Below are 27869 nucleotides of genomic sequence, written 5' to 3'. Positions count from 1 at the left end.
TGTAGACAGCTCCCATTGTTTGTAATTATACATCAGCTACTCTGTTCTCCGAGGCATGCTTGTTCTTTAGGGCACCCTCCCGTAGCATTCGTTACTGTGTGCTCATTTATTTTTTGTATTAACGAATAACGAATAAACTTATACCGAGCAAAAAAAAAAAAAACTGGCACTATATACTGCTGAAAAGCAGATCCTGCACGTGGCCTGGAAACTTTTACCGCACACCGTACATGTGACCTAATCCTTATGTAACGCCCGTCACGGTGTTTTTAAGGTTAAAAAATGAAATAGAACAAAGTTCGCTGATACGGGCTTAAGCCGATTTAAGAAAGGGCGATTTAAGTTAAACGGCGGCGCGACGGTTTTTAATGACCTAGCTGGCTTCCGGATTTGGCTGTTTTTTTTTCTCCTACTTCAACCAAGTAGTCACGTGGTTCCTGTTTTCCTTTTCTGCACTCGCCGCGGGAATCCTCGTCGTTTCTGCCGGTGTGTTTACCACCGCGCTCGGAGCGCGTGAAGCCGGAACGCGACACGGGGGCGGAGGGGGACCGGCGCATGCGCGCTTTGAGCGCTCGTGAAGATGATCGATTGGCCAGCTCATTCGCCGCTTACTTTTTCGTTGCTCTGGCGACTGCTTCACGAGCCGACCTCGAGGCCAGCGTCTTCTGCAGGAAATCCCTGCGTAGGAGGGGGGATTTGCCCCCCTAATACACTTGATGCCCGCTCAGGGTCAGATGAAACTCATCGCGCGTGTATTCTTACCAGTGTAAGTATAAGCATACCTCTCGCGATCGACAAAGCTGTGCGATGAAGGTTCCCGCCCAGCTAAGACGTTACCATGGTAATCCAAACGGGAGCTTATTACAGAAGAACGCCACAGTCTATGTTTGCAACTAAGTTCCGGATAAGTACAAGCTGGGTACTCGTCTCGGTTGAGTTTGATCGCGCGTGGTTATGAAACGTACAAAAGTTAGCGCCAAATACGAGACATTCACAAGAAAGGCTGATAATAATAATAATAATAATAATAATAATAATAATAATAATAATAATAATAATAATAATAATAATAATAATAATAATAATAATAATAATAATAATAATAATTTGTTTTTTTTTTCGAAAGAAAATGGCGCAGTGTCTGCCTCACATATCTCGTTGGACACCTGAACCGCGCCGTTAAGGAAGGGATAAAGGAGGGACTGACAGAAGAAAGGAAGGTAGAGGTGCCGAGTGGAGGGCTCCGGAATAATTTCGACCACCTGGAGGATCTTTAACGTACACTGACATCGCACAAAGGCGGACAAGACAACGCGCTGTTGTCAGAAAAACTGTAGGTTTGATAACTTTCCGACTCCATTTCTCTTTTTATGCACTCCGCAAATATAGCGTTTACCTTACACTTTAAATTCCGCCACGGGGTAGTACTGGCGCAAATAAAAAAAAAGAGAGATATAACCTGAAAACGCGGCATGTCACGAAATCATGGAGTTCGCAGTTAAAATGATCATTACGCATAACCGAGTAATCAATAATACCGATGAGGAATGAGTACATAATACATTGTAGTTCAAGACCAACAAAAAAAAAGTGGGCTAAACACGGTGGAGTCAGAAAAGACGCTTCGCTCGCTATAACAAAAACCACAGCTGGCACGCTCGAACTGTCGCCGCGGAGCTTTCCGGCGTATCATGCCTCTATTATTTATGACAGTCCCTGTTTTTTAGTTTAGAAATCATTGCGGCTTCGTGGAAACGAGGCACGAACATGGAAGGGGTGGCGGAGCTACTTTATTCTTCTTGCTCTGTTATTAGGCTCACTCAAGAGCTTTATAGTGACTGGTCAGGGCGATAATAACTTCATCGCTTGTCGAGGGAGTGCTGTAAACGACGCTGGCCGTTTTGCAAGACAAATGCGAGTTAACGCGGCGCTACGGGGATTATAACCGTGCGGATTAACGGCGCGTGTGTTCTTTACCTCAGCTTCCGAGCAAGGGAACACAACCCATCCGTCCGTGCCGAAACGCTTCTTTATATTCGTAATCCCTTGTGAAAACCGATTAACGTCGGAGATCGCGGCAGTCGTTGTGTGTGCAGCCGCTTATGAGTGTTTTTTTTTTTTTTTTTTGGGGGGGGGGGGGGGAGTTGAAGACATCGTCAACCGCGTCGCACAAAACATGTCGAAAGCACGACGCCAAAATCAAATTCAGCGCACGTTGAAGATCCGCGGGTGGTCGATATTATTCCGGAGCCCTCCACTACGGCACCTCTTTCTCTCTTTCTTCTTTCACTCCCACCTTCCTCCCTTCCCTTAGGAACCCACAACTGGCGCCGTTGGGCGCCAGTTGTGGGTTTCTACGTGGACACAGGCCACCACCCACCGCGGGTTCGAGCTTCGCGCGAGCCAAGGGCCCCGATCAGCCGTCACCACACACACACTGGGACACCGATGCGGTGCACTCAACCTCCGCTGGGAGGAGAGCGATTCGCCGCAAAGAAATAGGCCTCCAAGTTCACCAAGGAGACGTTTATTCACGTCGTCCTTCAGCAGGTACACAAACACTCAATAGTCACCCCGTCCCGGGGGCGCGCGAGGAGCAAGGCTCCGCTGCGCGCACGAAGCGACCAGAGTAATGCGCGCCGCTAACACGCCGCTGCAGGAGAATGTCCCCGCGGCAGTGCTGTGATCTCTCTCTCGTGTCGACCGTTGGGCCGGTTGCGAGAGAGAGTGGGCAATCAACGCAAGGTACGCCTGTCGGAGGTCGCTGGACCCCGCTGGACAGGCTCGAACCGCTGCAGGTCAGAGGACACGTGCGGGCGAGCTCGAGTAAGCACTGGTCCGAACGGCAAAGGCCGGCACGGACAAACAGTAACGTACGCACCTTACGCTGTCTCGGAGGGATCTCTCTCTCTCGGGGCCCCGCTCGGACGGTCGCGCGGCGCGCGGCCGCCCAAAGCGGGGTCCCGAATTCCCGCCAAAAGGCGCCAATGGCAAAGGCCCTTGGGGAGCCGGGGCGGAGCTGTGGCTAAATGACAGTGATTAGTCACCCAGCCGCCTCTCCACCGCCTGAGGCGGGAGCAAGGGAAAGAGGAGAAACAACGCGGGCGGCCGGCAGAGCCGCGCAAAGGCGACGGCGCAAAGCCAGGATTCCCACACGGTAGAATATGTTACAAAAACGCATGAAGCCCAGTTGCGTGTAAAAAGTCACATAAGCTTCGGGCGTAAATGTTTTTCGTTATCCACACGTGCAAATTATAGGCATTGTTGGCAGACAGGCCTGCCTCTTGAAGAACTCGAGCGCGCACCAGTGAAGTTCCTGGACATGTCCACAGAAGGTGGTGGGCATTGGTGTCGGAAGCGGGTGCTTCGCAGTGAGGGCATTTTTGCGGCGCAGGAATCTTGGCACTTTGCCACTGGTTGCGAACTGCAGGCGTAAGGGCCACTCCGACACGCAGCCGGCTTGGAGAGACCTCCTCCACCCGTGATAGGTTGGGGGGAAGGGGGTAGGTACACGGGGGAATAAGAGCACGTGTACGCTGCCTGAGGGAGGCTGAAGATGTTAGATGTGTCAGAAGTGTATCTGGTGGCAAAGAGGCAGGTAGAGTTTGTGGAGTGTCAGTGGCACGAGATGTCATGTCAGGTGCGATGCTGTGGACATTTGTGCGAGCTTGTGCCCAGTGAATGAGTACAGGCACCGGGTAAGATTTCCAAGCAGCATGTATGCCTGGGAAACCCGAAGGGTACCGCGGACTTTCTTTAGATGCTTCACGGCTTCTTGTGAATGGGTACATAGGTGCACCTGGTTATAAGGAGGGTCGTCAGGTAAGGCTGCGATGGCATTTAATATCGCTTGCAGCTCCAAAGAAAGAGATGATGAAGTGTCAGTAGAGTAGGTTTGTCGGCCGTAGAGTTGAGGGTGTGTCGGGCTTATAAAAGGAGTTGATCCTCCTGTTGGGGTTATGGCAACATCTGTGTAAAGAGTGCAGCTGTCATGTTGCGTAGAAAAAGTTTGTGGTAGCGGCGGCGAGAGGAACTCCGACTTCTTATGACGAGCAGGCTTGTTTGATGTAATGTGACAGTAGTCCCATGGAGGTGGTTGAGGCGCGAACATGGGACGAAGAGAAACTTTCCGTGCTCTATTGGTTTGTCTCTGGGTAATTAAATCTTGCAGTGTGTTAAGCTGCGCATGCTCCTGCAGCAGACAAATAGGAGTTGCTCGGGGTAGGCCAGTAATGACTCGCATGGCGTCGTGGTTGAGTGCTTCAAGTGTGCACCACTGTCGTTTAGTAAGTTGTTGGAACTGAGCCTGGTATAGGAGCCGAGGTTGAAAGACAGTACGAACAAGTTGACGAGCTGTATCAGAACGGGCACCTCCAGAGCGATCGGTTATCCTGCGGATGAGGTTAAGTGTGTTTATAGCACCTTTGCGCATAGCTGACAACCAAGCCGTGCCCTTGCCTGAAGCATGAACGTGCAGGCCTAAAACATTGGTATGTTCCACCTCAGGAAGTGGGGCATTGTCAATAGTGAGCACGAATGGTGTGGCTTTGAAAGTACGGCGGCCAGCTTTATTGCCCACATGGACATAGCAGGATTTGGAGAGGTTGAGAGAGAGGCCAGTGACGGTAAGAAAGTTGTGGAGGATATTGAGAGCATTTTGCAGGGAGTCTTGCTGCACCTGAGCTGAACGATTTGTGGACCAGAGAGTGATATCGTCTGCATATGCTAGAACCTGAACATTAGGAAGGATGGAGAGACTGTGTATCAGAGGAATGAATGCGATGTTAAATAGAACTGGGGCTAAAACTGAGCCCTGCGGTACACCCCGATTAGAAATGAAGCTGCGCCATTTCCTTTCCCCAAAAACCAATTTGCTATTTACATTTACACTGGACGACAGTAAAAACGTTAATAGCAATAAAATGCAAACCTGCCGACGGCATATCGGCTGATATATTGATTTTTGGTGAATTCTTACAATATATAAAATATACACGAATAAACTCTCTCCCGTTCAGAAATGTTCTTGTCCAGAATTGTTTGGTATGGTCCTGCAGTGGAAGCAGTTATCTGATAAAGGTGCAGCGCGACTGAGACAGGACGAAGGAAGTCGACAGATACAGCGCTGTCTTTTGTCTACTACCTTCTCCCTGTCTCACTCGCACGGTGCCTTTATCTGAACATGTACCGATTAGCTCAAGAATGTACCCTTCTGGGACGCAGTTAGGCTTCTGCTAATGGTTATGATCATGAAATTAACGTTACCCAACTCGCTCTCCCTCCAGTCCTGTTTCAGGCACGAAGTATTCGAAAAGCCGCCAGAGAAAGTGTCGTGAAAATTCGCGCTTATCATCCATACAAATGTCAGCACTGCTGAGAGCACCCTTTAATGCGTTTCCATTCGTCTCTCATTCTTTCAGAAGAATTTATTCCAAGCATGCACGCATCCCTATTCTTAGGGATGCGTGCATAGTGCAGATCTGGCGGGTATAGTGCAGACTGGCGTGAGAGAGCATACAAAAAGCAACATATATCTTTTCGCAATATCCAGAGCTCTGCCTAGCTCCACCACGGAGAGCCAGCGTACACGCTGTCTAACGCAACTTGAGCCTGAGGATTACAAAACTCGCACACATGTTGCGGATATGAAAATAAAGCAGTATTTCTGGCATTGCTTAGAACAAGCAGAAGTATTCTTTACTTCGTGACAACTTATTCTTTTAATTTTTATTATTTTGAAAGTGTATGAAAAGCAGATGCTGGCATCTGAGTTAACTTACATACATGGACAACTTGATACACCTTACGATATAATAGAGCGCTTAAGACAGGGCAACTTCCTCGCGTGTCGTGAATTTCTTGTAATCTTTCTGCGGTATTGTTTATAATTCCAAGATAATAGAATCCTTTGGCGCAGACGATTACTCCTCTCTCTAAGAGAACAAGATCCGCATAGACAAAAAAATAAACGCAACAAAAGGAATATAAGTCGACGAACTCAGTTCTTGTTCACGTACACTAATGGATGAAGTCGGCGATCAAAAGCTCAGAAAAAGAAATCTTCAGGCGCTCAAACAATTCAGGCAGAGCATGAGATAGAAATCAGAATACAAATCACAAACCAATGACATAGGCAAAAAAAAAATTGGGTTGGTGCTAGCAAATATGCTGAGCGAAACAAGGCCACACTCAGATTACGGATACGAGCTAATACGCGCATGCCATTCCCGAGAGAGAGAGAAATTCCAGAGGCGCATTTGCATCATGTGGTGATTATACACACCGCATTGCAAACACTCGATCAGCCCTTTGACAGCAGGTGTCGAAGCTACAAGCATCGTCTCATTTCGCCTTCCGTACGACTGCAGGCCAACTTTCTATTCTGATGCAATCAAAACCCGTATTGCACGCGTATAGCAAACAAATGTTACCCGGAGAACATCTGCTATATGCGTGCAATATGGTTTAGTGGTTTTACCGTCTTAATTGCTTGACCGGTGGTGGTTCATGTTTTTTCTTTTTTCTTTTCGTTTCTCTCTTTAACGATTGTTACTTTTACCGTGTTATTTGTTGGTCTCGGTTTCTTGTTTTCGCTTTTAGCCTGCTGACTGTGCCTATTGCCTAGCAACTTTTATTTTTCATGCCCCTTTTTTTCATCGCCATTTTCTCATGCTTTTCTCATGCTTTTACGCCTTCTCGCTCTCTTAAATGTTTTTATGTAGCCCAAAGATTCCGCTTTGCTTTGAAGTACTCATTTTCTTGCCTATCTGAGCTGTAGTAGTCATAGGCTGTAGCTGGGTCATGCACATCTTTGTATCTGTTAGTCCTTTTATCATTAGTTTGGTAATACTATAGTTTGATAGTGCATGCACTTTTCATGAGTTCTGTCGAGCTGTGTTATGACTCGCCAAACGTGTGAGGCGTTCATTCGCTGTGTCCCGTGGCTGACAGTGTATCACGTGGTCCAGGAAATAGTATAAATCTGTGCTGGTTTTTTCACACAATAAACAGTTGGTAGTCAGCGCCCGTCCTGTGTTTTTCGTGTTCCTTCTGTCCTCGTTCCGTAGCGCTGTTGTGAATCTGTTTATTAAGCATGAACCTAACTAGCCCACACCAGAATCCTCTTAGTGCAATATGGGTTTTTCTTGCATCAGAATAGGATAACATTCGTCATGAACGAAACAGCGCAAATAAAACGAAGGACCAGGGAAAGGAAAGAGACATACAAGAGCTGAACTAACAGCTGTTTGTGCATAGCAAACATGGAACGGGAATTTTCTCCCCAGACTGCGGTTTTGTAATACGTTAGGGCATCACTGAGTTTTCACCGGGGCGTAGCATGCTCTCAGCAGCGCAAGGGCAGGTGTACCTGATGCCTTCCTCTATGTCTACCGGAACATGTCGCAATATCAGCTCCTTCCGACATGTATGAAAATGCTTCGTGTAAGCATAAGCAGTTCTCGGGCGCTGTCAGTGTGTAACCGTTTCGACCGCGCGGCTGACACTGATTGAAACGCCGAGCTTCGGGTCTATTTGAAACAATGTTGAGTTCCTGCCACTATTTTTAAAGCAGGCGTCTTTCACGATCGATGCGGACGTCTTGCGAAAAGTGTGACGCGTGTCATCTTGTATAAAGAGGGGTGACGCTTGAGTCGTTTTGCCGGGCGCTACTTTTGCGGTACCGACAGCGGAGCTTCCTGAAACGTCGTCTTAGTAGTCACTGAATTAAGGCTGCACAAGGACGGTCCCTCGCGTTTGCGAGTTTAAGAAATCAGACAAACTCGATCAACATGAGAACCGAAAGAGGTTTTGGCTAGAAAGTTGTGGGGTGACAAAAAAAAAAAAAGAATTGTAAAGGACTCAGGTTTTGCTCTATTGAGAAGGTTATCTCCGCTCTCTTTAAAGACACGCGAAATCCAGCAAGCGCGCGAAATACGGATGTTTTTGAGGTCCTTGAAGAGAGTGCTCCACTCCAAAGCTCATACGGACCAGGCCCACGTCGACCACGTGACCACGCCGAGTGCGCTTACACAAAAGAAAACCCCCTTAGAACTGTCGCTGCAAGGCCAGTTTTCCAAGCATTAAACTGCTATCGTTAAATAAACCACAGGTATGAAGCCATGGCTGATAGAGGCCCTTACTTTTCCGGGTGGGCGCAAGCTTTCCACCCTAGCCTAGACATTCAGCAACTAGCGACATCTGTTGACCGTCAACTCCCTGATCTCATCCGCCCACTGACCTTCTGCCTTCTGCATACGGAAAGATTGAAAATTGTTTTTTGATGAAAGGAAATGACGGAGTAACTGTCTCGCATATCTCGGTGGACACCCGAACCATGCCGTAAGGGAAGGGAGGCAGGTGGGAGTGAATTAAGAGAAAAGTAGCTGCAGTAGTGGAGGGTTCCGGAAAAAGTCGAAAGTTTGAGAAGGCGTAAACCCGCCCACTCAGTGAACGCAGTCGCCGCATGCTGCCGCGTGATGTAACCAGATGTCACGCACTCTAATGCGTGACATCTGGCATTCACGAGCTCTCGTGAATGCCTTATGTGTCCTTTCTTTCTGTCCATTGTCCGTTTTTTGCGCTAACTTCTTCAGAAAATGCATCACCAACTATCCCGGCAGCCTTCTCTCCTGTACTATAATGAACACGAAACAACCTATCCAACTTTTCACGTTAATGCATCTTCCAGCTTTCTATACTGCATGGTCTCCACAATTCTGAGCTTACCCAGAATGCACCGTGTTGATGCCACGTAAATTGCGCACTTGAGCAAAGCCAACGCGGACTTCGTGCGCAAGCGGCCCGCACCACGTGTAATTTGAGCCAGCACAGGCGCCGTTCCGAGCCAGTGTTTATGTGTCGGCCTGCTTAACGTATATCTTCTCATCAGCCGCCCTCCAAAGAACACCGAATACCGTTATCGTTATATATACGCGTGTTGTTTACGCGTACAAAGAGACGCAGTATGCGCTAGCTAATGTAAACACAGAAATTACTAGCCCGAGAGCTTCATTTAGAGCATGTCTGCGAAAGAAAAAATGGTTCAATAAACGCCTTTCTGAGTAGTGCAACGTGGACTGCAGTAATGGCCGACTTGCTCTGCCTAGAGCAACCCCAGTGGAAAAAATGGCCAGCGTTCACAGCCCGCCTATTTGCGAGCGGTCGACGATGCATTTCAGCAACCACCACGACACTTGTGTAACATGTGGTGAGAGCGAAGCTCAAGCTCTGCTGGATGCCGACGTTGCTCAACTTTCTGTCTCACTGCATATCCTCACTGTGTTCCATGCATCCATGGAGAATGGATACTACAGTAGGATACAACTTAAAGGACCAGCAGTTGCTAACACTGAGCCACGGTCCGCGGCGTCCTGTATAACTCCGCTGGCTAATCGTAGCAGTAAATTAAATTAGCTTTTTAATGTTTGGCTATATTAAACAATCCAAGTATCAAAACTGTAGAGCTTATATTTTTTTGTGTTGTGCTATGCTTCTTGTTTAGGTAACAAAAAAACTTCAACGACGGACTACTTTTTCGTCGTGGAGGAATCCTGTGCGGCGCTCGTAAACGTGCGCGGAGCTTCACTGCAGACTAGTTGTATCCGACTATAGAGGCTTCGCGTCTGCTACAGCCTCCTTAATAATCAGTTGGAATGAATCTGCGCGATATATCGTCTGCAGCTCATAGCTTCCACTTACACAAGCTTTGCTTTATTTGTCTCGCCTTGTTCTTTTTTTTTCCCTCCCGTTTCATCATCTAAATGCCCATGGTGTCGCATTAGGGGATTCTGGCGTCCAGTGAATCGTAGCTGACATTAGCGATTATCATTCTGGTGCTGTTGATCCAGTGGTCCCGATATACAGTGGTCGTTGAATTTTGCTAACACCGCGACCATTTGTAGGAACTTTACCTTTCGATCGTACAAATGACGAATGCTGCTACTCCTGGGCGAATGACATGCGTGCAGCTGTCTCTTGTTGATAACAGACACATCCTGGCGTCCACTTGAGCTTCGGCCGGTTTCGTAGTCGGCTTGTTTGTACGATCGAAACGGTAGTAAAAGACTATTTTTTTTTACCTTGTGTCAGTGTACTTTACAATAGTGTGCTTGTGTGAGTGCATCTGTGCGCACGCACAACACTGTGAACCTCGAAATCATTCTATCCCAGCTTTCGAAAGAACAGCTCGGGAATGAGAATATAGTTTGTTATTTTTTTCTTACCGCTTATCAGCAGTTCTGGCCCAAACCCACGAGCTGTATGTATCGCGCCACTTGTATGATATGCGCCTCAAAAATATGTCTGCATCCTCTCATGAGCATGTCCTTCCTGAGAGCGGCAGATGGTCCCCTCGGCAACTGCGCCGGGATAGCAGAAGACAGCTGTTACAGTCTGACAAAGCAATGCCGACGATATCGAGATCCATCCACAGTTTCTGCCACTCGCTTCCTGACTTTGCAGAATTCAAAATACGCCAAGTTCTTGGCGTTGTTGGACCATCGATCTGTCCTTGCTGAGGCTGCGGTTATCTCGAAAAAAAAAAAAAAGGTGGACGGATCTTGTTGGTGGTGGTGGTGAAAAACGTTTATCCTCAGTTAAATTTTTACAGAAAGGTGATTGGGGTAGGACCCTATTGGCTCTTTCCCCTCACAATACTAGGTGGAGCCCCTATTCCTGAGCCCCATTGGCAAGCAACGCCGCCCGCGTCCGTTGAACCAAGGCCTTTTGGGTCTTGAAGTCGTGACAGCCGAGCAGGGCCGCCTCCCAGTCCTCTCTGGTGGGGTTTGGGGGTATAGGTGGGTTTGATTGACACGCCCAAACCATGTGAAAGGTGTAAGCCACCTCCGCACAGAACTGGCACTCGCCATCAAAGGATGTATTGAAATGCTTAAGCACCGCCGGGCACAGTGCGGCGTTAGTGAGAATTTTGATGAGGAGGCGCTCGTCAGCGCGATCCAGTGCGACCCTTCCAAGGGCCCGGGTAGCGCCGGTGCTCCTCCTTGTAGTAGTCAGTGATGTGTTTTAATGTAAGGGCCAGATTGTCTGTTTGGGAGTAGGCTTCCAAGGACAGGTAGATAGCCCAGGGAGAGAGTGCGCGGGCGGCCTGATCGGCCTGTTTGTTACCCTGGAGTCCCTGCTGACCGGGGGGCCAAATAAGGTTAGTATCAGCAGCTAGATTTCAGTATGCGCCGGGCAAGCGGGGCAGCCCGGCACAGCTCATAGTTTTGACAGGCCTTTCGCGAGCCGTTGATGATGTGTTTTCGACTTGGGATTCGTGAGAGCCACATCAATGGCAACCTCTTCCTCGTGTGTTGCACTGTAGGCTTTGAAAGTGAACCCATTAACTGTTTGTTTTCCATCTTTTGTTTGGCATGTATGCAAAATAAATATGCCGTGAGCTTACCGCAAATTCAGTTGCGTTGGTTCCTCTCCCTAAAACAAAAGGAATCTTCGAAAAGAAGACATTCATAAAAGAAAAAATTGAAGGAGACACACAAGCTGCGCCTTAAGGCTATGATGCAATAGCGTAATGGGTTAATTGCCATTTACGCAAAATGTCATTCTCTACTTTACATTCATAGATTCCTGGGCGTCCTCATATACCCCTCCTGGCGCAGTGGTGCAGCGGTTAAGCGATGCGCCACTGCCCTGCGACGGCAGGTGCTTCCAGCGGTGGGTCTCGTGCGACCCAAGTTGCTCTTCCCGAGCGACCAATCATTAATTTTACTGCCACCTGCCACGGTGGGCAGTTTGTTCACTATCCGGTGGGTAGGTTGCGATGACGTCACAAGGTCACGTGACCTATAGGTGGACCACCTGCATCCTAGGTTGCACTCTGGGCACCACCTGCCAGAGTCTCATGCTCGACAAAGCCGAGGCCGGATTTTCTGGGTAGCGAGGCCTTTAAAGCAATCGCTGTATTTATCAAAGCAGAAAAGTTGCACCCACTGACCTACAGATCTCTGTTATCACAAGTTAAAATAAAAAGATTAAAATGAATATGCAACGGCATCATTGCGCATCCTTTTAACGATGCCTTCCACGTTGCAAAATAAGGAATAAAGATCGCACCTCGAATTCTAATCCAATTCATGCAGTTCCTGGTTTCATTTTTTTTTCTTCGTAGGTCTGGAACAGTGTTTCACAATTGCTTCATGCCATTTGTACTTTAGTCGGAACAATAGTTCTCATACCCTTCGTGCTTCGAATAAGCGAAGTAGTTTTCATTCCTATAGTCAAGTACGGACAGGTTGTAATCGGCAGCGCGGGCGATAAAAGAAAGTATATGACGGAGAGTACTGTTGCTGAATTCCGGCCCTCAAGCGTATCCAGCCTAGAAGATTTTTTTTTTGTGTGTAATAAAGTTGTTTCCATCCATCCATCCAGCTTGATTCATGTCATGCATCGTTTTCCGGACGCCTCGCAAAACAAAAATATATATGAATGCCCTGACGACCCTGTGCGCAGAGCGAAATCTGTCCCGACTAAACAAAAACAGCGGCCGAAAGGAACGCCGCATGACCCCGCGCCATCCAAGGAGCCGCGCGGGTCACGGAGGCCACTGGGGGTCGATGTGCAGCCCTGGCTTTTATTACAATTTTCTCCTTTTTATCCTTTCCTGCTCCCTTCATGCCCCGCACTCGCTTCCTTTGATTTTGTTTTTAACTTTTTCTCTTCCTTGGCTCCCGCGTAGAGATGCGCTCTTTTTCTGCAAGGATGCTTTCACTGCGCCCATCTTTCGTTCCTTTCTTTTTTCTTTTTTCTCACGCACACTCCCTTCTTCCTCCTGGCATGGCGGACGCAGGTTCAGGACGTCCGCTCGATTGTGGGTCACTCCTCCCGCATCCTCCCTTCTCGGTATAGTTAACGCGGTCACGCACAATCTCTTACTGTATTTATTCAACTCTTGTTTATCATTTTTATATTAATTTATTTATTATACTTTTATACTGTGTTTTGTCCCCAGTTAGCGAGAACCATGCATATTTCACACTACCGAACATCGTCATACAAGACGGGGCGTGGGTTGGAGCGTACATGAGCGAAAAGCAGTGAAACGCAAGGAACGATTTTATGGGAGCGAAAAACTGGGTCGGTTCTTTATAGTCTCGTTGGCCTCGACTGGCTATCTGGGTGAATCCCAACCAACGCGGCTATGTTCCTTCCGATATTCGCGCCAGTATACGTTATGTGCCTTGTATGGCCTGACTTAAAGGATTAGGCTCCGTCTCATACAATAAAAGAGGTTCAGGAAGGAACTATATGGTTCGGCGCAAAGGGGCCGCGCATCGAAGAAAGGAGATGACTGCTTGATTTCGTTTTTTTTTTCCCCCGAACAACAACGGACTACGAGGCAGAACACATTGGGGACCTCCGGATTAACCTCAGTATAGACGTGTTTTGCGCCACAATGCATTCGTCGCGACCGGAATCACCGAAACGCAATATAGCCACTTGGCCACATCGGCAGGTATAGTAGGCTGGTGATGTAAAATGTTGATGTAAAGGGGTTTGGTCTTGGTGTCGCGTATGTATATATCAGAAAGCACGTCGGGAGAAGAGGCAGGAAACGGGTGCTTTTTTTTTTGTCTGAAAATTGGTTTTTGAGGAAAGGAAGCGGCGCAGTAATTGACTCACATCTCGGTGTACACCTGAAATACGCCGTAAGGGAAGAGAGGAAGGCGGGAGTAAAAGAAGAAAGAGGTGCCGTAGTGGAGGACTCCGGAATAATTCCAACCATCTGGTGATCTTTAACGAGCACTGATATTGCATAGCACACGGGCGCTTTTTGCGTTTTGCCTCCATCGAAACGCGGCCGCTGTGGCCGGGTTCAAACCCTGGAACTCTGGCTCAGTATCCGGGCGCCGTAACGACTGAGCCACCGCGGCGGGTGTGCATTTTGTTTAGAAAGCCTAACTTTGTAGCGTGAGCAACACTGGCCGAGGTTGAGCAGTTTCGCGTGGCACCTGGAGAGCCGTGCTGCGCATGCGCGAGGAGCAGTGACGTCACATGGCGCACAGCTGGCGTGCCTCGCCGCGCGCGCTCGCCTTCCTTTCCTTAAAATGATCGGAGTGTAAAACGTTGAAAACCCCAACGCTAATGAACACAATGAACGCCGACGGCCTATGGCTTCAGCGCCGCGATTGCACAACCTTGTCAGTGCCTGCAGCCCACATCTCTCTCTCATCCCCCCACGTACATATAAGCACGATTCAGGCGTCCACTGAGCCAAGGAGCCATTATGCGCAATTCCTTTCCTTACCGGACACCGAAAGAAGACTCACCGAGCAAACCAAAAACCTCTCAGAGACGTCTAGCTAGACGTCTCTGAGAGGTTTTTGGTTTGATGGGCAGCTGCCCCGGAGCTGGTCCCGCTACAGTAAAGCTAGATTCCTACCCACCACAAGCTAAATCGACGAATATACCCTCCACCACACAAGAAGATGACGCGGGAAGAAGCCGTAGCTTGGACGTAGACGAACACATAATTGCACCTCAGTCTCCTACACCACTTACATCCCACATTATACTCGAACATATGCCCGCTATGTGGGGAACACCGCACACTGTATGCCACTACATGGGCTTGCCAAAGCATGCAGGCCGCCCCGAAAATCCCAAACCTCAACCTGAGCGATGGGAGGTCGTGCTGTCCAGCTCAAGACCAAAGACAACTGCAGTCTATAGGTGCAGCTAACAACTGAGGCCGCAGGAGTCCTGTACTAAGGTCCCCTGCCAGTTTGGGAAGGGGGGGGGGGGGGGGTGACACAGAGCTCTTTAGTGAATAAAAATTCAGGGGGCACTTTGGCTGTCTAAAGTGCGTAGAGGCGAAAGCGTTTTCCGCACCACTTTGACTGCTTCAGTGGAACTGGTGGCGTCACATATAATTGAGTACTAATTACTGTGATGACAAATCGCTAATTAATGGTTAATTACTGATTAATGCCTGAATACTAATTAAGTGTTAATTAATGACGCTTAAGCTTCGCCTTTAGGTGTGGAATGCGACAGCGTGTTGTAGCGCTGGCAGGGAGTCCACGGAACGCCACCACCTGTTCGGCGCGATGCCTTGCCCTTTGAACGCAACGCTTTTTGAAGAAAGGAAATGGCGCAGAAATTGTGTCATCTCGGTGTACACCAGAACAGCACCGTAGAGGAAGGGAGGAAGTGGGAGTGAAAGAAGACAAAGAGGGCCCGTAATGAAGGAAATGAAAATTGTATTTGAGGAAAGCACTGTCTCACATATCTCGGTGGACACCCGTCAAAATTCAAAGGGGCACTTTTTTTACCTTAAGTGTGGTCACTGATGTGTGGTTAAGATGTTAAGCTTCGCCTCTGAGTGTGGAATGCGACAGCGTCTTGCAACGCTGCCAGGGAGTCCATGGAACGCCATCGCGCATTCGGTTCTACGCCTCGCTCGTCGGTAAATTGGTTTTTGAGGAAAGGAAATGTATCTCTCTCATATCTCGGTGGACACCTAAACCTCGCCGGAAGGGAAGGGAGGAGGATGAGAGTGAGCGAAGACACCGTATTCACTAGACGCGCCTTAGTTCATTCCAAACAATCGAGCTGGCATGGCGGAGTGGATAGCATGCTCGTCTCGCACGCCGAAGACCGGGGTTCGATTCCCGAGCTCGACGAATTTCCTACTCGTTTTTATTTGTTTATCTGGTCTGACTAGAAAGGCTAATTAGGCTAATTGGTTAAGTAAGCAATTAACTAAGCTCAGTCCCACTTACTTGGAGCATCACTATACGATCCCTTCAATTGGTTGCATGGTTACTAGGCCCCGTTTGAAATTCGAGCACTGTGACGTCACGGCCGTTTCGACCAATTGAAAAGCGTGACATTTTCTGTCGACAACTGCTGCTTACAACGATGAGGCATTAAAGGCTTTCGCCTTAAAATGTTTATTACCACCACTCTCACCGCAGCCGTGATTCGGGTCCGCAACACTGGGATCGCCAACGAAGAGAGCAGAATAGATAAGAAACAAACGCGAGTATATGATATCTGGCGTAGTTGAAATCAATAAGAAATGGGCGTAGGCAGGGCATGTCATGCAGAGAGCAGATGAGCGGTGGTCACTTAGAGTAACGGCATTGATTTCAAGTCCAGGCGAATGCAGCAGGGGGCGCCAGAGTCGTGCTGGCAGACGAGTAAGAAGATTCCCCGTGCAGGCTGGCTACACGGCTGCATTTGGCGCGGGACAGGGTTTATTGGAGGAATATCGGGGAGACCTTCGCCTTGCAAGGGACGTATAGTTGTGCTGGTGGTGATGATGATAGTGGTGACGACGAACTGGCCCCATTTTGCACATTATTTGAGGACAGATGGACAGGCCAAGAGGAGGAGAAAGCAAGCGCCTCCTAAGTGGTTGTTCCAAGAAACACTGGGCGAGCACAGACGGGAGGAGAGAGGATGGGAAAGAAAGACAAGCGCATCAATTCGCTTTTGCCACCTTTCACAAAAATCGGCGCTCAGTTGTGAGCTCGGCGCGGCACGAACAGAAGCGTACCCGCGCACGGCGTAGAATGCAAGAGAACAGCGGAGAAGAATCCTCCAATTATCAACTTAGAGCGCGCGGATATGCGCGTGTTGAGTGATGCGCTCTCGACTTCGCTCGGAAGCGGCGGCGTCCGGCCGGAGCAGAAACGATTCTGGAAGATTCCTCCTTGCCTGACTCAATAGCGACGAGCGCCCCGGTGGCAGGATGATAGAGTGTAATGTGGAGGCTCGCGTTTGTGCACTGCTGTCCTGGCGCTAAGTAGCATACAGACACGGCGCGTCTTTAAATAGTGGACATTTAGCGCCGGAAGCTATAGCCTGTGCCGTAGTACGGACCTTCGAAGAAAGCGCTACCGCACGGCTCTCGGGGTCATCACAGTCGGCCAGCCCACGGACCAGCGAGGGAGAGCGCGCCAGTCTTTTAGGGGTGGCCACTTCCATGACAGTCTGGTCGTCGGACTGTCGCAGTGCCCAGCGAAAAATTTCTGTTCCTTTTGTATGCCCCTCTCGCACAATACTGCCTCTGCCAAGTTTATATCTCCGCTTGTATTGTTATGAGTGTAATTTGTAATTGCTCTGTACCATCTCCCTGCTGCATAAATGTTCTGAGAACGTACTGAGAACCTTTCACTCTGACACATAGTCTGCCATGCGAATGACTAAAGCTGGGCACAAAACGGTCACGCCCCCTTTGTCAATTGGTATTTTAATTCGGGATGAGCTTGTCACGATAAGTCGAAGGCATCTCCTGCGAGTCTGCAGCAGATACTCCCAGCCCTCCCTCCCCCCGCCCACACACACGTACACACACCCTCTAAGAGTATCGTACACACACCATACCAGTGTACATGGTGACGCCACCTCGTGTTCGCCAAAATATACATATAATCCAAGTGCAAATAACGGGTCACAAATTCCACCATTAGATATAGCGAGTAGACTTTAAGGTGGATTTATTTATTTATTTTTGTTTGTGAAATACTGCGGACATATTGTATGTAAAAGCAGGATAGGGAATAAACATAAAGAATACTAGGAACACGCGGTCACAGAACGTAATTGGTAGATGAATTGATAGAACCGATACAGTATAATAATTGTACGTAATACACAATGCAATGGTAGAATAACACATAATACAGTCGATAAATACGATGCAACTGCAGCAAAAAAAAAAAGATCTCAATCAGGGGTTGTGTAAAAAATGCGAATTGTTGGGCAGCACGTTCCATTCTGAAATGGTCCTTGGGAAGAATGAAAACTTATATGAATTAATAATACTGCAGCAATATTTGAACTTAAGGGAGAGTCCTGAGTGAATTATTTGGTTACTGATGACTGTTCGATAAGCGAACTATTCTAAAAAATTTTGGCTCAAAAGCTGATGTCGACAAACTTCGGGGATGCAGCCTTTACCTCTCTGCACTGAAAGACATGCTGAAGTTGGCACATAGCGATAGATTACCGCCTTCTTAACACAAAGACGCGACTTTCACTGAAAAAAAGAGGAGCTTTTATTCGATAAAACAGGTATTAAAGTGCAGTACAGATGTCGCCACCATTCGCATTTTCCCAAGTAAACTGCGTTGATGTCGACAAAGATCCCTGAGCCCTGAGTATAGGCTGCACCGCATTTGATTCTAAACGATGATCACGGAGTCATTTTAATTCGGTCTTGAAGTCACCAATCTGAACCGAATGGTGGGGAAAAGAAGAAACCTTCGATTCCTAAATCGAATTTTCCATTGATAAATGCACATTTTCGAGCCCAACAACCACCAACAAAGCCAGACGTAGCCTCGAATCGATTTTAAATACGAACAAGAATTGATCAGAGTTACCCACGAAATTTAAAACCGACGCTGCGGAAAAACTTACTGCTGCGCATCTGAAAAGAAACATTATTAAATTAAAAAAAAAAAAAATGCGCTCTCTGTTTCATCTCACCGGGGGTCGCATTACGTAACGATCAAATCGCAGACCTGTCCCAAACGGATCCATTAGCCACTCTCCTATTGTTCGACATGTCCGCCAGTGCGCGCTGACCAATAGGAGCGGGGCTTTGTGACAGTTGCGTGACTGCTTTCAAATTGTGATGGTTTCGTAATCCGGCCCCAGTCCGTGTACTATGTTTCGCGCAATTCGTTTTTAACCGAAGCTGAGAGCCAGCTATAGCCCAGCAGCAAGTATTGCTAATCAAAGAAGAGCTTGGCGACTTGTGCATGTTATAGCTGGAAAGGTTGTCGCAGACGAAAGGGCAACGCCTTTTCGTGTGCCGACGAACCTTCTGGAGAAGACAAGCGGAGAAACGATAGTGTACTTAACCCATCAATCTTTAACGAGTGCTGTATGACTCCGCTGCGGAAGACGGTAATGCTTTGGCCCTTTTACAGACGCAGCACTCAGTAAGCTCAAGGCTAATGTTCTTTGCAGTATCTAAGGCGTACCTCGTCATGCACTTCACAGCCTTTTTGAGCACCACAAGAGACATATCATTACTATGTGAACAAACATACTGCTGCATACAAGTTTATATTCCTTGAAAGTCTTTTCTCGTTTGTTTGTTTGTTTAAGGAACAGCTGCCGGTGCGCCTCTAACACGCCGGGGTCGTTGTCACACGTTGGCCAATATGGCTTGAAGCCCGTATAGTGCACCAAGACAGCCACCTACTGTCGTCTGTTAACAAAGCGTGTCACACGCGTTTAACTCGGGAACTAAAAAAGATAGAAGAAAACCAATGGTTGCTTCAGCTAGAGGAGGAAAAAATTAACGAAGAAGCCAAGTTTGATGACTGTAAATTAGTTAATTAATAAATTATAGGGACAAATGTCGAAATTCCGTCTAAATAGTGCGGACGTCGATATAGCCACGAAAACAATGTGACGTCACATCTACCGAAAGTCGTCACGGCGTAGTGAAAATTGTCATAAAATGGTCGGAAAAACGTTGGATTTGTGTCAAATTAGATGAGAAAATGTGTAATTAAGTGTAATTAGCACTTCAGATTCCCGAAAGGTGATGATTTTGGTATCGATATAGCCACGGGAACGGTGTGACGTCACATCCACCGGAAGTCGTCACGGCATAGTGTCCTCGGTTTTCGCCTCTCAACACTTTAGTTGCCAAAGTGTCCTCGCAATTTTTTCTGAAGTATCAGCAGTCATGAAGTGTTTTAGTGCGGAAGCACTACTGCACACGGTCCCAGCCAAGAAATTTGAGTGAAGCTTGACCTTGAGGGTGACCTTGACCAACCTGTAGAAATAAAATAAATATAGCCGCGACTGGGTTTCGAACCCGCAGCGGAGCGAACAGATCAGCTTCGCTGGCCACTACACGAGAGCACTACGCTATCGCCGCGTCAGATCAGGCTTCTTGTTAAACTGCAACACACACTCGCGCTGTGCATTCCACAACGTCCTCTTCATCACCTTCCATCTGTGCGCAAAATTCACGAAAGGCAAGGAAACGCGCTTTGAATCGCGCTTTCAGGCGTGGCGTTGGTGTCCACCTGCAAAAAAAAAAAAAAGAAAAATCCTGGATTTAGGGTGGTAACCCTCGGCAAAACCTAGCATAGAAACAGCCCATCCTATCCAAACCATGCATAGCATAGCCAAGCATGTATACCACAGCATACTTCTGCGCACCCAGGGTCACCCTTGTGGACATTGTCCACCGCCACAAAGAAAAACTATGAGCCAAACACAAAGCAAAAAAATGAGCCAACGAGGCTAAACACATGCTTTTTCACGTCTACTCGGTTTCATGATCATTATCATCAGCCTGACTACGCCCACTGCAGGGCAAAGGCCTCTCCCATGTTTCTTCAATTAACCCTGTCCTTCGTAAGTTGCGGCCACCATATCCCCGCAAACTTCTTAACATCATCCACCCACCTAACTTTATGCCGCCCCCTGCTACGCTTGCCTTCTCCTGGAATCCACTCCGTTACCCTTGAGGGACCAGCGGATATCTTGCCTTCGCATTACATGCCCTGCCCGAGCCCACTTCTTCCACTTGATTTCAACTAGGATATCATTAACACGCGTTTGTTCTCTCATCCACTCCGCCCGCTTCAGATCTCTTAACGTTACACCTATCATTTTTCTTTCCATAGCTCGCTGCGTTGTCCTTAAGTTGAACCCTCCGTGTTAGCCTCCACGTTTCTGCCCCATAGGTGAGTACCAGTAAGATACAGTTGTTGTATATTTTTCTCTTGAGGGATATTGGTAGACTGCCATTCATAATCTGAGAGAACCTGCCATATGCGCTCCACCCCATTCTTATTCTTCTAGTTATTTCCCTCTCATGATCCGGATCAGCTGTCACTACCTGCCCTAAATAGACATTCTCTTACTACTTCCAGCTCCGCGCCATCAGTTGCGAACTGCTGTTCTCTTGCTAGACTGTTGAAGATTACTTTGGTTTTCTTAATTTTAATTTTTAGCCCCACCGTTCTGCTCTGCCTGTCCAATTCATTGATCATGCTTTGCAGTTCATGTCCTGAGTGTCTTAGCAAGGCAATGTCATCAGCGAATACCGGTAAGATACAGCCCCAGGCCTCCCTTCAGCTTTATGTCTGGGACCTTCTTCTGCATTACATACTTGTGACCGTCGAGCAGTTGAATAAAACCCGAATTGAGAGTAGTTCCGCTCTCACTCTCCAAGTAGTTTGGAAAGGGTACCAATCTGCAGTACTTGTACGCCAACTGTACTTTACTCAGAAGCAGCGTTAGGAAATTAGCTATCGACGAAGCTTCCTCTAGGAACACCGGGCACACTTCTATGTGCAGGAAAATTAAGATTCGCTTAAAAGATCAGCTGCTAAATAAAGTGCGGTTTGCCTTGAGTAGGAAACAAGCATTTGCAGCCGAGAACCATGGATTGCTCGCGTTGCGAAAAATTGAGGCAACGTGGTTTAGCAAACCTGCACCGTCAATCTTCAACCTTTCGCCCGAAGGGATCGACCATTTTGCCGGGTTGGGCGCGCAAAACATTTATCGACGCTGTCTTGAATACCGCTTGTGCGCCAGCTTGGAAGGGGAGGTTTCGGGGCAAGTTTCGACGCAGAGTTCGAATCAAGTCTGGTGGCTCGAAGCCAGCATTGCGCAGGCGCGTTGCTTTGAAAGCGGCTTGTAGGGAAATTGTGACGCAACTTTTCAAACGAGAACTTCAGCAACGAGAGTTAAAAGCGTTCGAACGCTTCAAAGAATTCATAACGTGGGGGCAAAAGCGTAGAGCTTCATTGGTGTGAGTGATCACGGCATCAAAAGGGTGGCGTAAGCAGACAGCGTCTCGGCGTCTTTAGTTCTGCGTCGTTCATTTCGCTGCGTACAGTGAAGCCACTACTACTTGCATCTCGTCAATTACACAGTCGCAGCCGCGACAAGCGCGTACAGTCTGGTGCCGAGTCACGCCCGAAACCTGTACGCTCGCTAACGCAATGTCGCAATGCCGCGCATTGTGACGTCATCCACAAGGGTGTCCCGCCAGCCGCCTTGCCAGACTGGAGCCGGCAAAAGGGGGAGCATCGAGGGAGGGGTCCCGTATCGATTTACTCCGGTAAAGCGGCAGAGGCCGCTCTGGTTTCGTTTTCATCGATCGGCTTGGGCGCATTTGGAAACTAATACGAGCGGTACCTGTTGCTAGCTAATTAATGCGGGGTAAGGTGAGAACAGAGCGAACGCGAGAATGGGATGACGCAATTCCTGGAAATACGAGGTATATGTTACATGTGTTTCCATATTGAAAGCGCCAAAATTTCCTCGGTTTGCTTATTCAGTTTGCCGCGTCCTGTGGCAGGAAACGCGGAAAAGTCTTCAGTCCTCAGTATTGCGTCGAGTACGGTTACGCTTACATGGCGTCTTTAAATTCTCTGGATGCCAAACCATGTGGGACGACGTAAGTGAAGTGCAGAAAGCCCAGAACAAGCGCTGTACACATCCAACGCCCAATTCGAACAGATTTAAGAAGAAAAAACTTAAACATAGAAACCATTCAGGCTAAAGAAAAAGAATGTAAAGTTCGCTCGCTTTCCAGTAAATGCCGTCTGCGAGCGTAGCGCCTGTATCGTGGCTTCTGTGATTCGCCTCTTCCGCCGGACTTCTTTCAATATCAACTCGCAATACAAGACAGTAAGCCTCTCAGCCATTCGCATGCAGTCAGTGTCTGCAGATCCGTAGACTATATCCGAAAAAATTCATCGGTGTAAGAAATATCACTTTTAATCGGGTTCCACGTAGGCTCCAGCTGTTAACTGAAACTTAAGTAGAATTTTCTATGCCTTCCGATTAAAAATAGCACAGTTAACTTCCAGATAAAAATCATTCATAAATGTGTAACAACGTTCAAGATAAAATCATGGGTTCCTCCGTGAAACTATGTTCCACTTACGCGTAGCTGGCATACCGTTCCACCTACATCTCGAAGATTATTAAGTGGAACGGCGTTCCACTGAACCTACCAAGCCGTCGACAAACGTTAGAGACATTTCGAACTGCGACAAAAAAAAAACAAAAAAAAATCAACCACTCAGCGACAAAAGAGAGTCTTGCTCCCTTAACCGGTCCATATGAGGACAAAAATATTAGGACATGCCTTCTTCCGTTCTTCTTCCTTTCTAGCCAGAGAAAAGAGGCGTGCAGATCGATGCAGTAAACCCATTTGGACGAGAGCCAACTTGGTTGTCGGAAAGGAAAGCAGTGGAGCACATTTAGGCTCCTAACAGGGCATTGTTAAGGAACGCATCTTTCATTTGATGCAGTCGTGAAACCTGGGTCGCCGCAAACCGCTAACCAGTGCTCGAGCAGCGGAAACGCCTTATTAAAGAAACTGCATCGACCGTAAGAACTCCTTTACTACAAGAATTCCGGCTACAGCAGAGAACAAAGTATGCACGATCATAATGGAGATAGCACAGACCTTCTAGTAAGAGCTTTCTGGCTTTCGTTCAAACTGTGCGGAATCACATTGGATAGTATGCTGATCAGGTGCTACCAGCTTTTCGACGTCTGTGGAACTGAACTGAATTCACTTTATTTCTATAAATGTACAATCTATAGCAGATTTAAGCCAAAAGTTGCTCACAGAACTTTGTCTGGTCTTAATCCAGTACTATGGCAGTGAATTCAATGGAAGGAACGCCGACCAAAAGGTTGTTGTTAATATGAAGACGAATTTATGAATCTTCTACCCGACCAGACGAGTTTTCGCCGAACGTTAGATTTCAGTACTATGGCAGACGCGCAGGTTTGAAGTTTTAGACTTCTGTAGAAAATATTAAGGACCACGATGGACCTTCTGTTACAGGCATTCAGGTATTAGACGTACGGATTCTCACCGGAAAAGTCTCTGGTACCCGCTCCACACACATGAACTCTACAGGAAGAAAAGTTCGAGTCACCACCTGTTTAATAAGGTTTCTTTGAGAATTTTTAAGCTCTCGCAACCTCCTTGCAGTGTCCTTGGCTTTGGCAGGCCTACCATCTGCATTTTATTTTTCTTTATGAAAAATAAAGATAGTACTGCAGTGTATTGTTCAATATCGGACAGGGACCGCTATCGCCGCTTCGAATACCGAATTCTGACCCTTCAAATGCCATTTTATTCTGCACTGTCGCCGGCGTGTCGCTCCTCGTCGCAGCGCTGTTCTTGCGCTTCCAGACGAGCCATTGTTTCTGAGGCCAATCACTAAATGGGTGGCCTACGTGCACGCGCCCGTCGCTTGCCGCATTCGTCGGGCCTTCCCACGCAAGAACGGGGCGCTTTCCGTCACCGCTTCTCAGAGAGAGGAGGAGAGCAAGAAGGGAGAAAGTGGAAAAGAGAGAGAGAGAAAAGAACCGTTAAGAGGCGGCACGAGCGCAGTTGCTAACGCAGCGCCGCGCCTCGGCGGCGCGGGAGGCGAGAGAAGAAAGAGGTAAGGAGGCCACGAAGGAGTCATTGATTTCGAGTCTTGCTGCAATTCCAGGAGACATCGGGTCACCTTCGCGACGGTCGAGCTTTATACGGCACGCCACCAAAGCAACATGAACATAGCAGTGAGGAAAAGGATCCGCATGTTGTCCCTAGTGCGCAATGTGCATGGAATCACATATGCGACTCCACGGAGCACGCTAACGACAGCCGCGACGCTTCGCGGATTTCTGAGCTAGCTACGCGAGGTTACGCTACACCACACGACGGTGTTCTTCAGACGGTGACCGAAGCAGGGCGTGAGAGCGGCGGTTTCCTTAGCTCGCGTGACATGACGCGTAGCGTGTGTTATCTGCCGTGTGAGCAGCAAACAATGGATGTAGGAGCCTACGCGCGCGCGCGTGAGGTCTGCCGTCAGCGCACTCGCGGCGCGCTAGCGTAAACACAGAGCCGGCGGCGCGGCTGCGGCTCGGGCTCGACCTTTTGTTGTGACACACCCGCACACACCCCTCGAACGGCCGCGGGGGAGCGTTCGCGCTGGCCGTGACGTCAGCGTGACGTCAACTCCTGCGCAGGGGCCTGGCCCGGCTGGGCGCATGCGTGGCACGACTGGAGCTGCCGCTAGCGCTCCGCGACCCGCGGCTCTCGTTGGGAAAGGCGCCTAGACACAGGGCTCGAAGCTCGCGCTCGGGGGATACGTGCGAGCCGCCGACTGCCGCCATGGAGACCGACCAGCTAAGGCTCAGCGAGATGGCGTACCTGCACGTTCCGGACAAGGAGCGCTCCAAGAGTCCGTCGCCAGCCGACTCGCTCGCCTCGTCGGCCACCGACATCTCCACGCTTCCTATCCACGACAGGACTCCGCACCACGACGAACACGTGAGTTGGTTCGCCCAGTCCCGTCGTCTGCGCGGGGGTCACGCCAGAGGTCAGCCTCCCGGGAGCCAATGGGGGCTGGGGGCTCGGCCCGAACCGGCCCAGACATCGCGGCTGCTGCGGTCCGTGCTGCTCGTGCAGCGGTACGCGCCGGCCGGCTTCCCCGGCACCAATTTTTCGCCGGCATCCATCGATCCTACCCAGCCGGCCACGTAGCTGCCACGAGTCACCCTGCAGCAGGCAGAGGATGAGGGCCACGTCACTCGGCGATCACTTGAGACTCGCCGTGCTTCGGGGTTTCTCGACGAATGAGTCTCCACCGCACGGCGATGTTGGCGGGCGGTGAAGCCAGCTTGGCAGGCCGGGGAGCTCGTCCGATTTCGACGTTGCGTCCCGGGACGCGGTCGACGCTTGCGCGAAGACGCCGCGCGCTCGCCCGCGCGGGCTAAATATATAACGGACCTCGGAAAATACCGGACGGCGCAGCGCTCCAGCCGGCGGGGATGACAGGCCCCCCTCCGGTGGCCCAGAGCCCCCGTTGCGGCGGCGGCGGTTCCAAACTGCTAGAGGCTGGAGGCAGGTGCTAAAGCCGATGCTCTCCAGACGCGACGCCCTTGTCTTGGTGTAGTACTGAAAATTGCCGCAACATTTTCCACTTCTTCCCTTCATATTGAGAACAGGTGCAGCGACAGGTACGATTATTAGCTGGGTTAATATTAAGCAAAGGTGTCCCTTACCGTTCTCACTTGTTCTGTATGGTTGTACGAGGCTATGCCATCCCGAGGAAGTCGTCCAAGAAGAGTACTTCAGTTATTTGCTCTTATTAAAGCAGCCACCGCTACAGCATGAAAGCGAAACTTCGTTGACAGCCCGCAGCTGTCTTGCAGCCAGGACCGCGCCATACGACTGACATATTTTTTGTCGGGCCCTGGCAACGCGCTTCTCTGTGCTGCGGTAGGTGGTGGTCGCGGCCTGCTGGGTGCAGACTGCCCACTATCGACTCCGCCTAGCGACCAAAGTGATCATAGCTTAACCACAAACTGTAGCTGAAAATAGTATCTGCATTAGTTGGCCGCAAAACGAAAGTAATGAATGAAGTACATTTTAGTTCCCACTTGGTAATACCTATTAGGATGCATTGATTAGCTGGCTTCGTGAAGCGTTGGCCGCTGTGCATTGAAGAGCGAGACATTAAATTAAAGGAGAATGTAAAATCACTGAAAACGGTCTCGTCGCTAACGTTGTCAGGGTCTTCAGTGTGTGCTTACAGAGCAATATGGTGATAAGTGGTTGTGGTGAAAAAAAAAATGACGCGAATCGTCAAATGAGACATTCCTATAAGCGTTCATTAAGCGTTATACGTAGTTGTGACTAGTAACGCACTGGTGAAAAAAAAAAGAGACGCTGCTTAGTAAAAGAAAATGTAGAAACAAAACCTCATTTATCAAGCTCTGATGAGCAAATTGAAAGTGGACGCGTGCTTTGTTCTGTTATGAGCTATTCGGCGTATTAGTGAGTTAATGCTTGGTACCTTGCTCCTTCAACAACCTTATTCTCCGCTTATTCTCTAACCGTGCTCGTAGATTCAGTTTTAATGGCAATGTTATCACTGCGACGCAGCGACCGCTGATCGAACTGCTTACGCTAGAAGGTTGTTTGGGAAAATAACAAAACCAGCATGCAGAAATAAAGACGCATTCAAAACCGTGTTTATTGGATTGGGTGCTCACTGCTACTATGCACCAGAAACTACCTCGGAGCAGGCTGGCTTCGAAAGTGTTCTAGACACAGTGTATCTAAATTGGCAACCTTTCTGGTAACACAAGTGCCCTGCTCCGTTCTTGGCTCGACGTGTTTACATCAGGCGAGACAGCTTGAAATGCGGAGGCTGCTTGCGAAAGCGACGGTATCATGGTTCTTTCTTTTTTTTTTATTCATATGATGTTGCCAGCCGGGCCTAAACGCAGCTCCGCATGGCGCGCTTAAATATTTTACCCCAAACAACGACAGGAGAGGCAATTTCGATCCCGCTATAGCTGCCTGGAGATCGCGAAACTGCACATTTTAGTGTCGAGTTAGAGCAACCTTTCGGGCGTTTTAGTGTTTCACGTACGAAGTCTTTTAGGCTAATGCCTAAAACCATGTCAAGCACGCCATTTTGTCTCAAAACAAAAGCGACGGATAATGCAATGGCTTCTTTAGGGCAACTGCGATATTCATTCCGTAATGGAGCGACATGGACCTCAACCGGCTTGTTGTTGAACTGGCGGGTCACAGACTAATGCAATGGCGTTAGGTTTTATTCCGCCTTTCACATAAGTTCTCTTTCAGCCATCTAACCCCGAACACACAGGTCAAAAAGATGAAAGCTACTAGAGAAAGTGGTAAATAGCTTTAGACTTCATGCCTTCTCGTATTTCAGTGTTTAATGCAGACTGACATAGTACATCTTACAAAGCCCTTTTTTTATTTTTTCCAGCCGCTCAAAGGTCAATGAGAGCGCGCTCCCAAGAATAGAGGTTTCGGATCTGATATCCGTTTGAAAGCTGGTCACGTGGCATTTAGAAAAATACTT

General features: G+C 48.6%; 2 protein-coding genes across 2 annotated transcripts in view; one reads left to right on the top strand and one right to left on the bottom strand.

Moving 5' to 3' along the window:
• Nucleotides 1-27869, bottom strand: part of Rrp6 (exosome component Rrp6) — a 105580-nt gene that overhangs the window by 68282 nt on the left and 9429 nt on the right. The window lies entirely within an intron of this gene.
• LOC149364066 (solute carrier family 2, facilitated glucose transporter member 1-like) overlaps nt 24950-27869 on the top strand; it is an 80593-nt gene continuing 77673 nt past the window's right edge. The window contains exon 1 of the mRNA XM_089574080.1: nt 24950-25297. Coding sequence (XP_089430206.1) covers nt 25139-25297 — 159 coding nt within the window. The 5' untranslated portion in view covers nt 24950-25138. The remainder of the gene's footprint in view (nt 25298-27869) is intronic.

The sequence above is a fragment of the Amblyomma mixtum genome, chromosome 2 (genome assembly GCF_055824585.1).
Source record: "Amblyomma mixtum isolate Tamu chromosome 2, ASM5582458v1, whole genome shotgun sequence".
In the NCBI taxonomy this organism is placed as follows: Eukaryota; Metazoa; Arthropoda; class Arachnida; order Ixodida; family Ixodidae; genus Amblyomma; species Amblyomma mixtum.
Note: the sequence above shows the minus strand (reverse complement) of the source record. Positions and strands in the feature narration are given on the sequence as shown.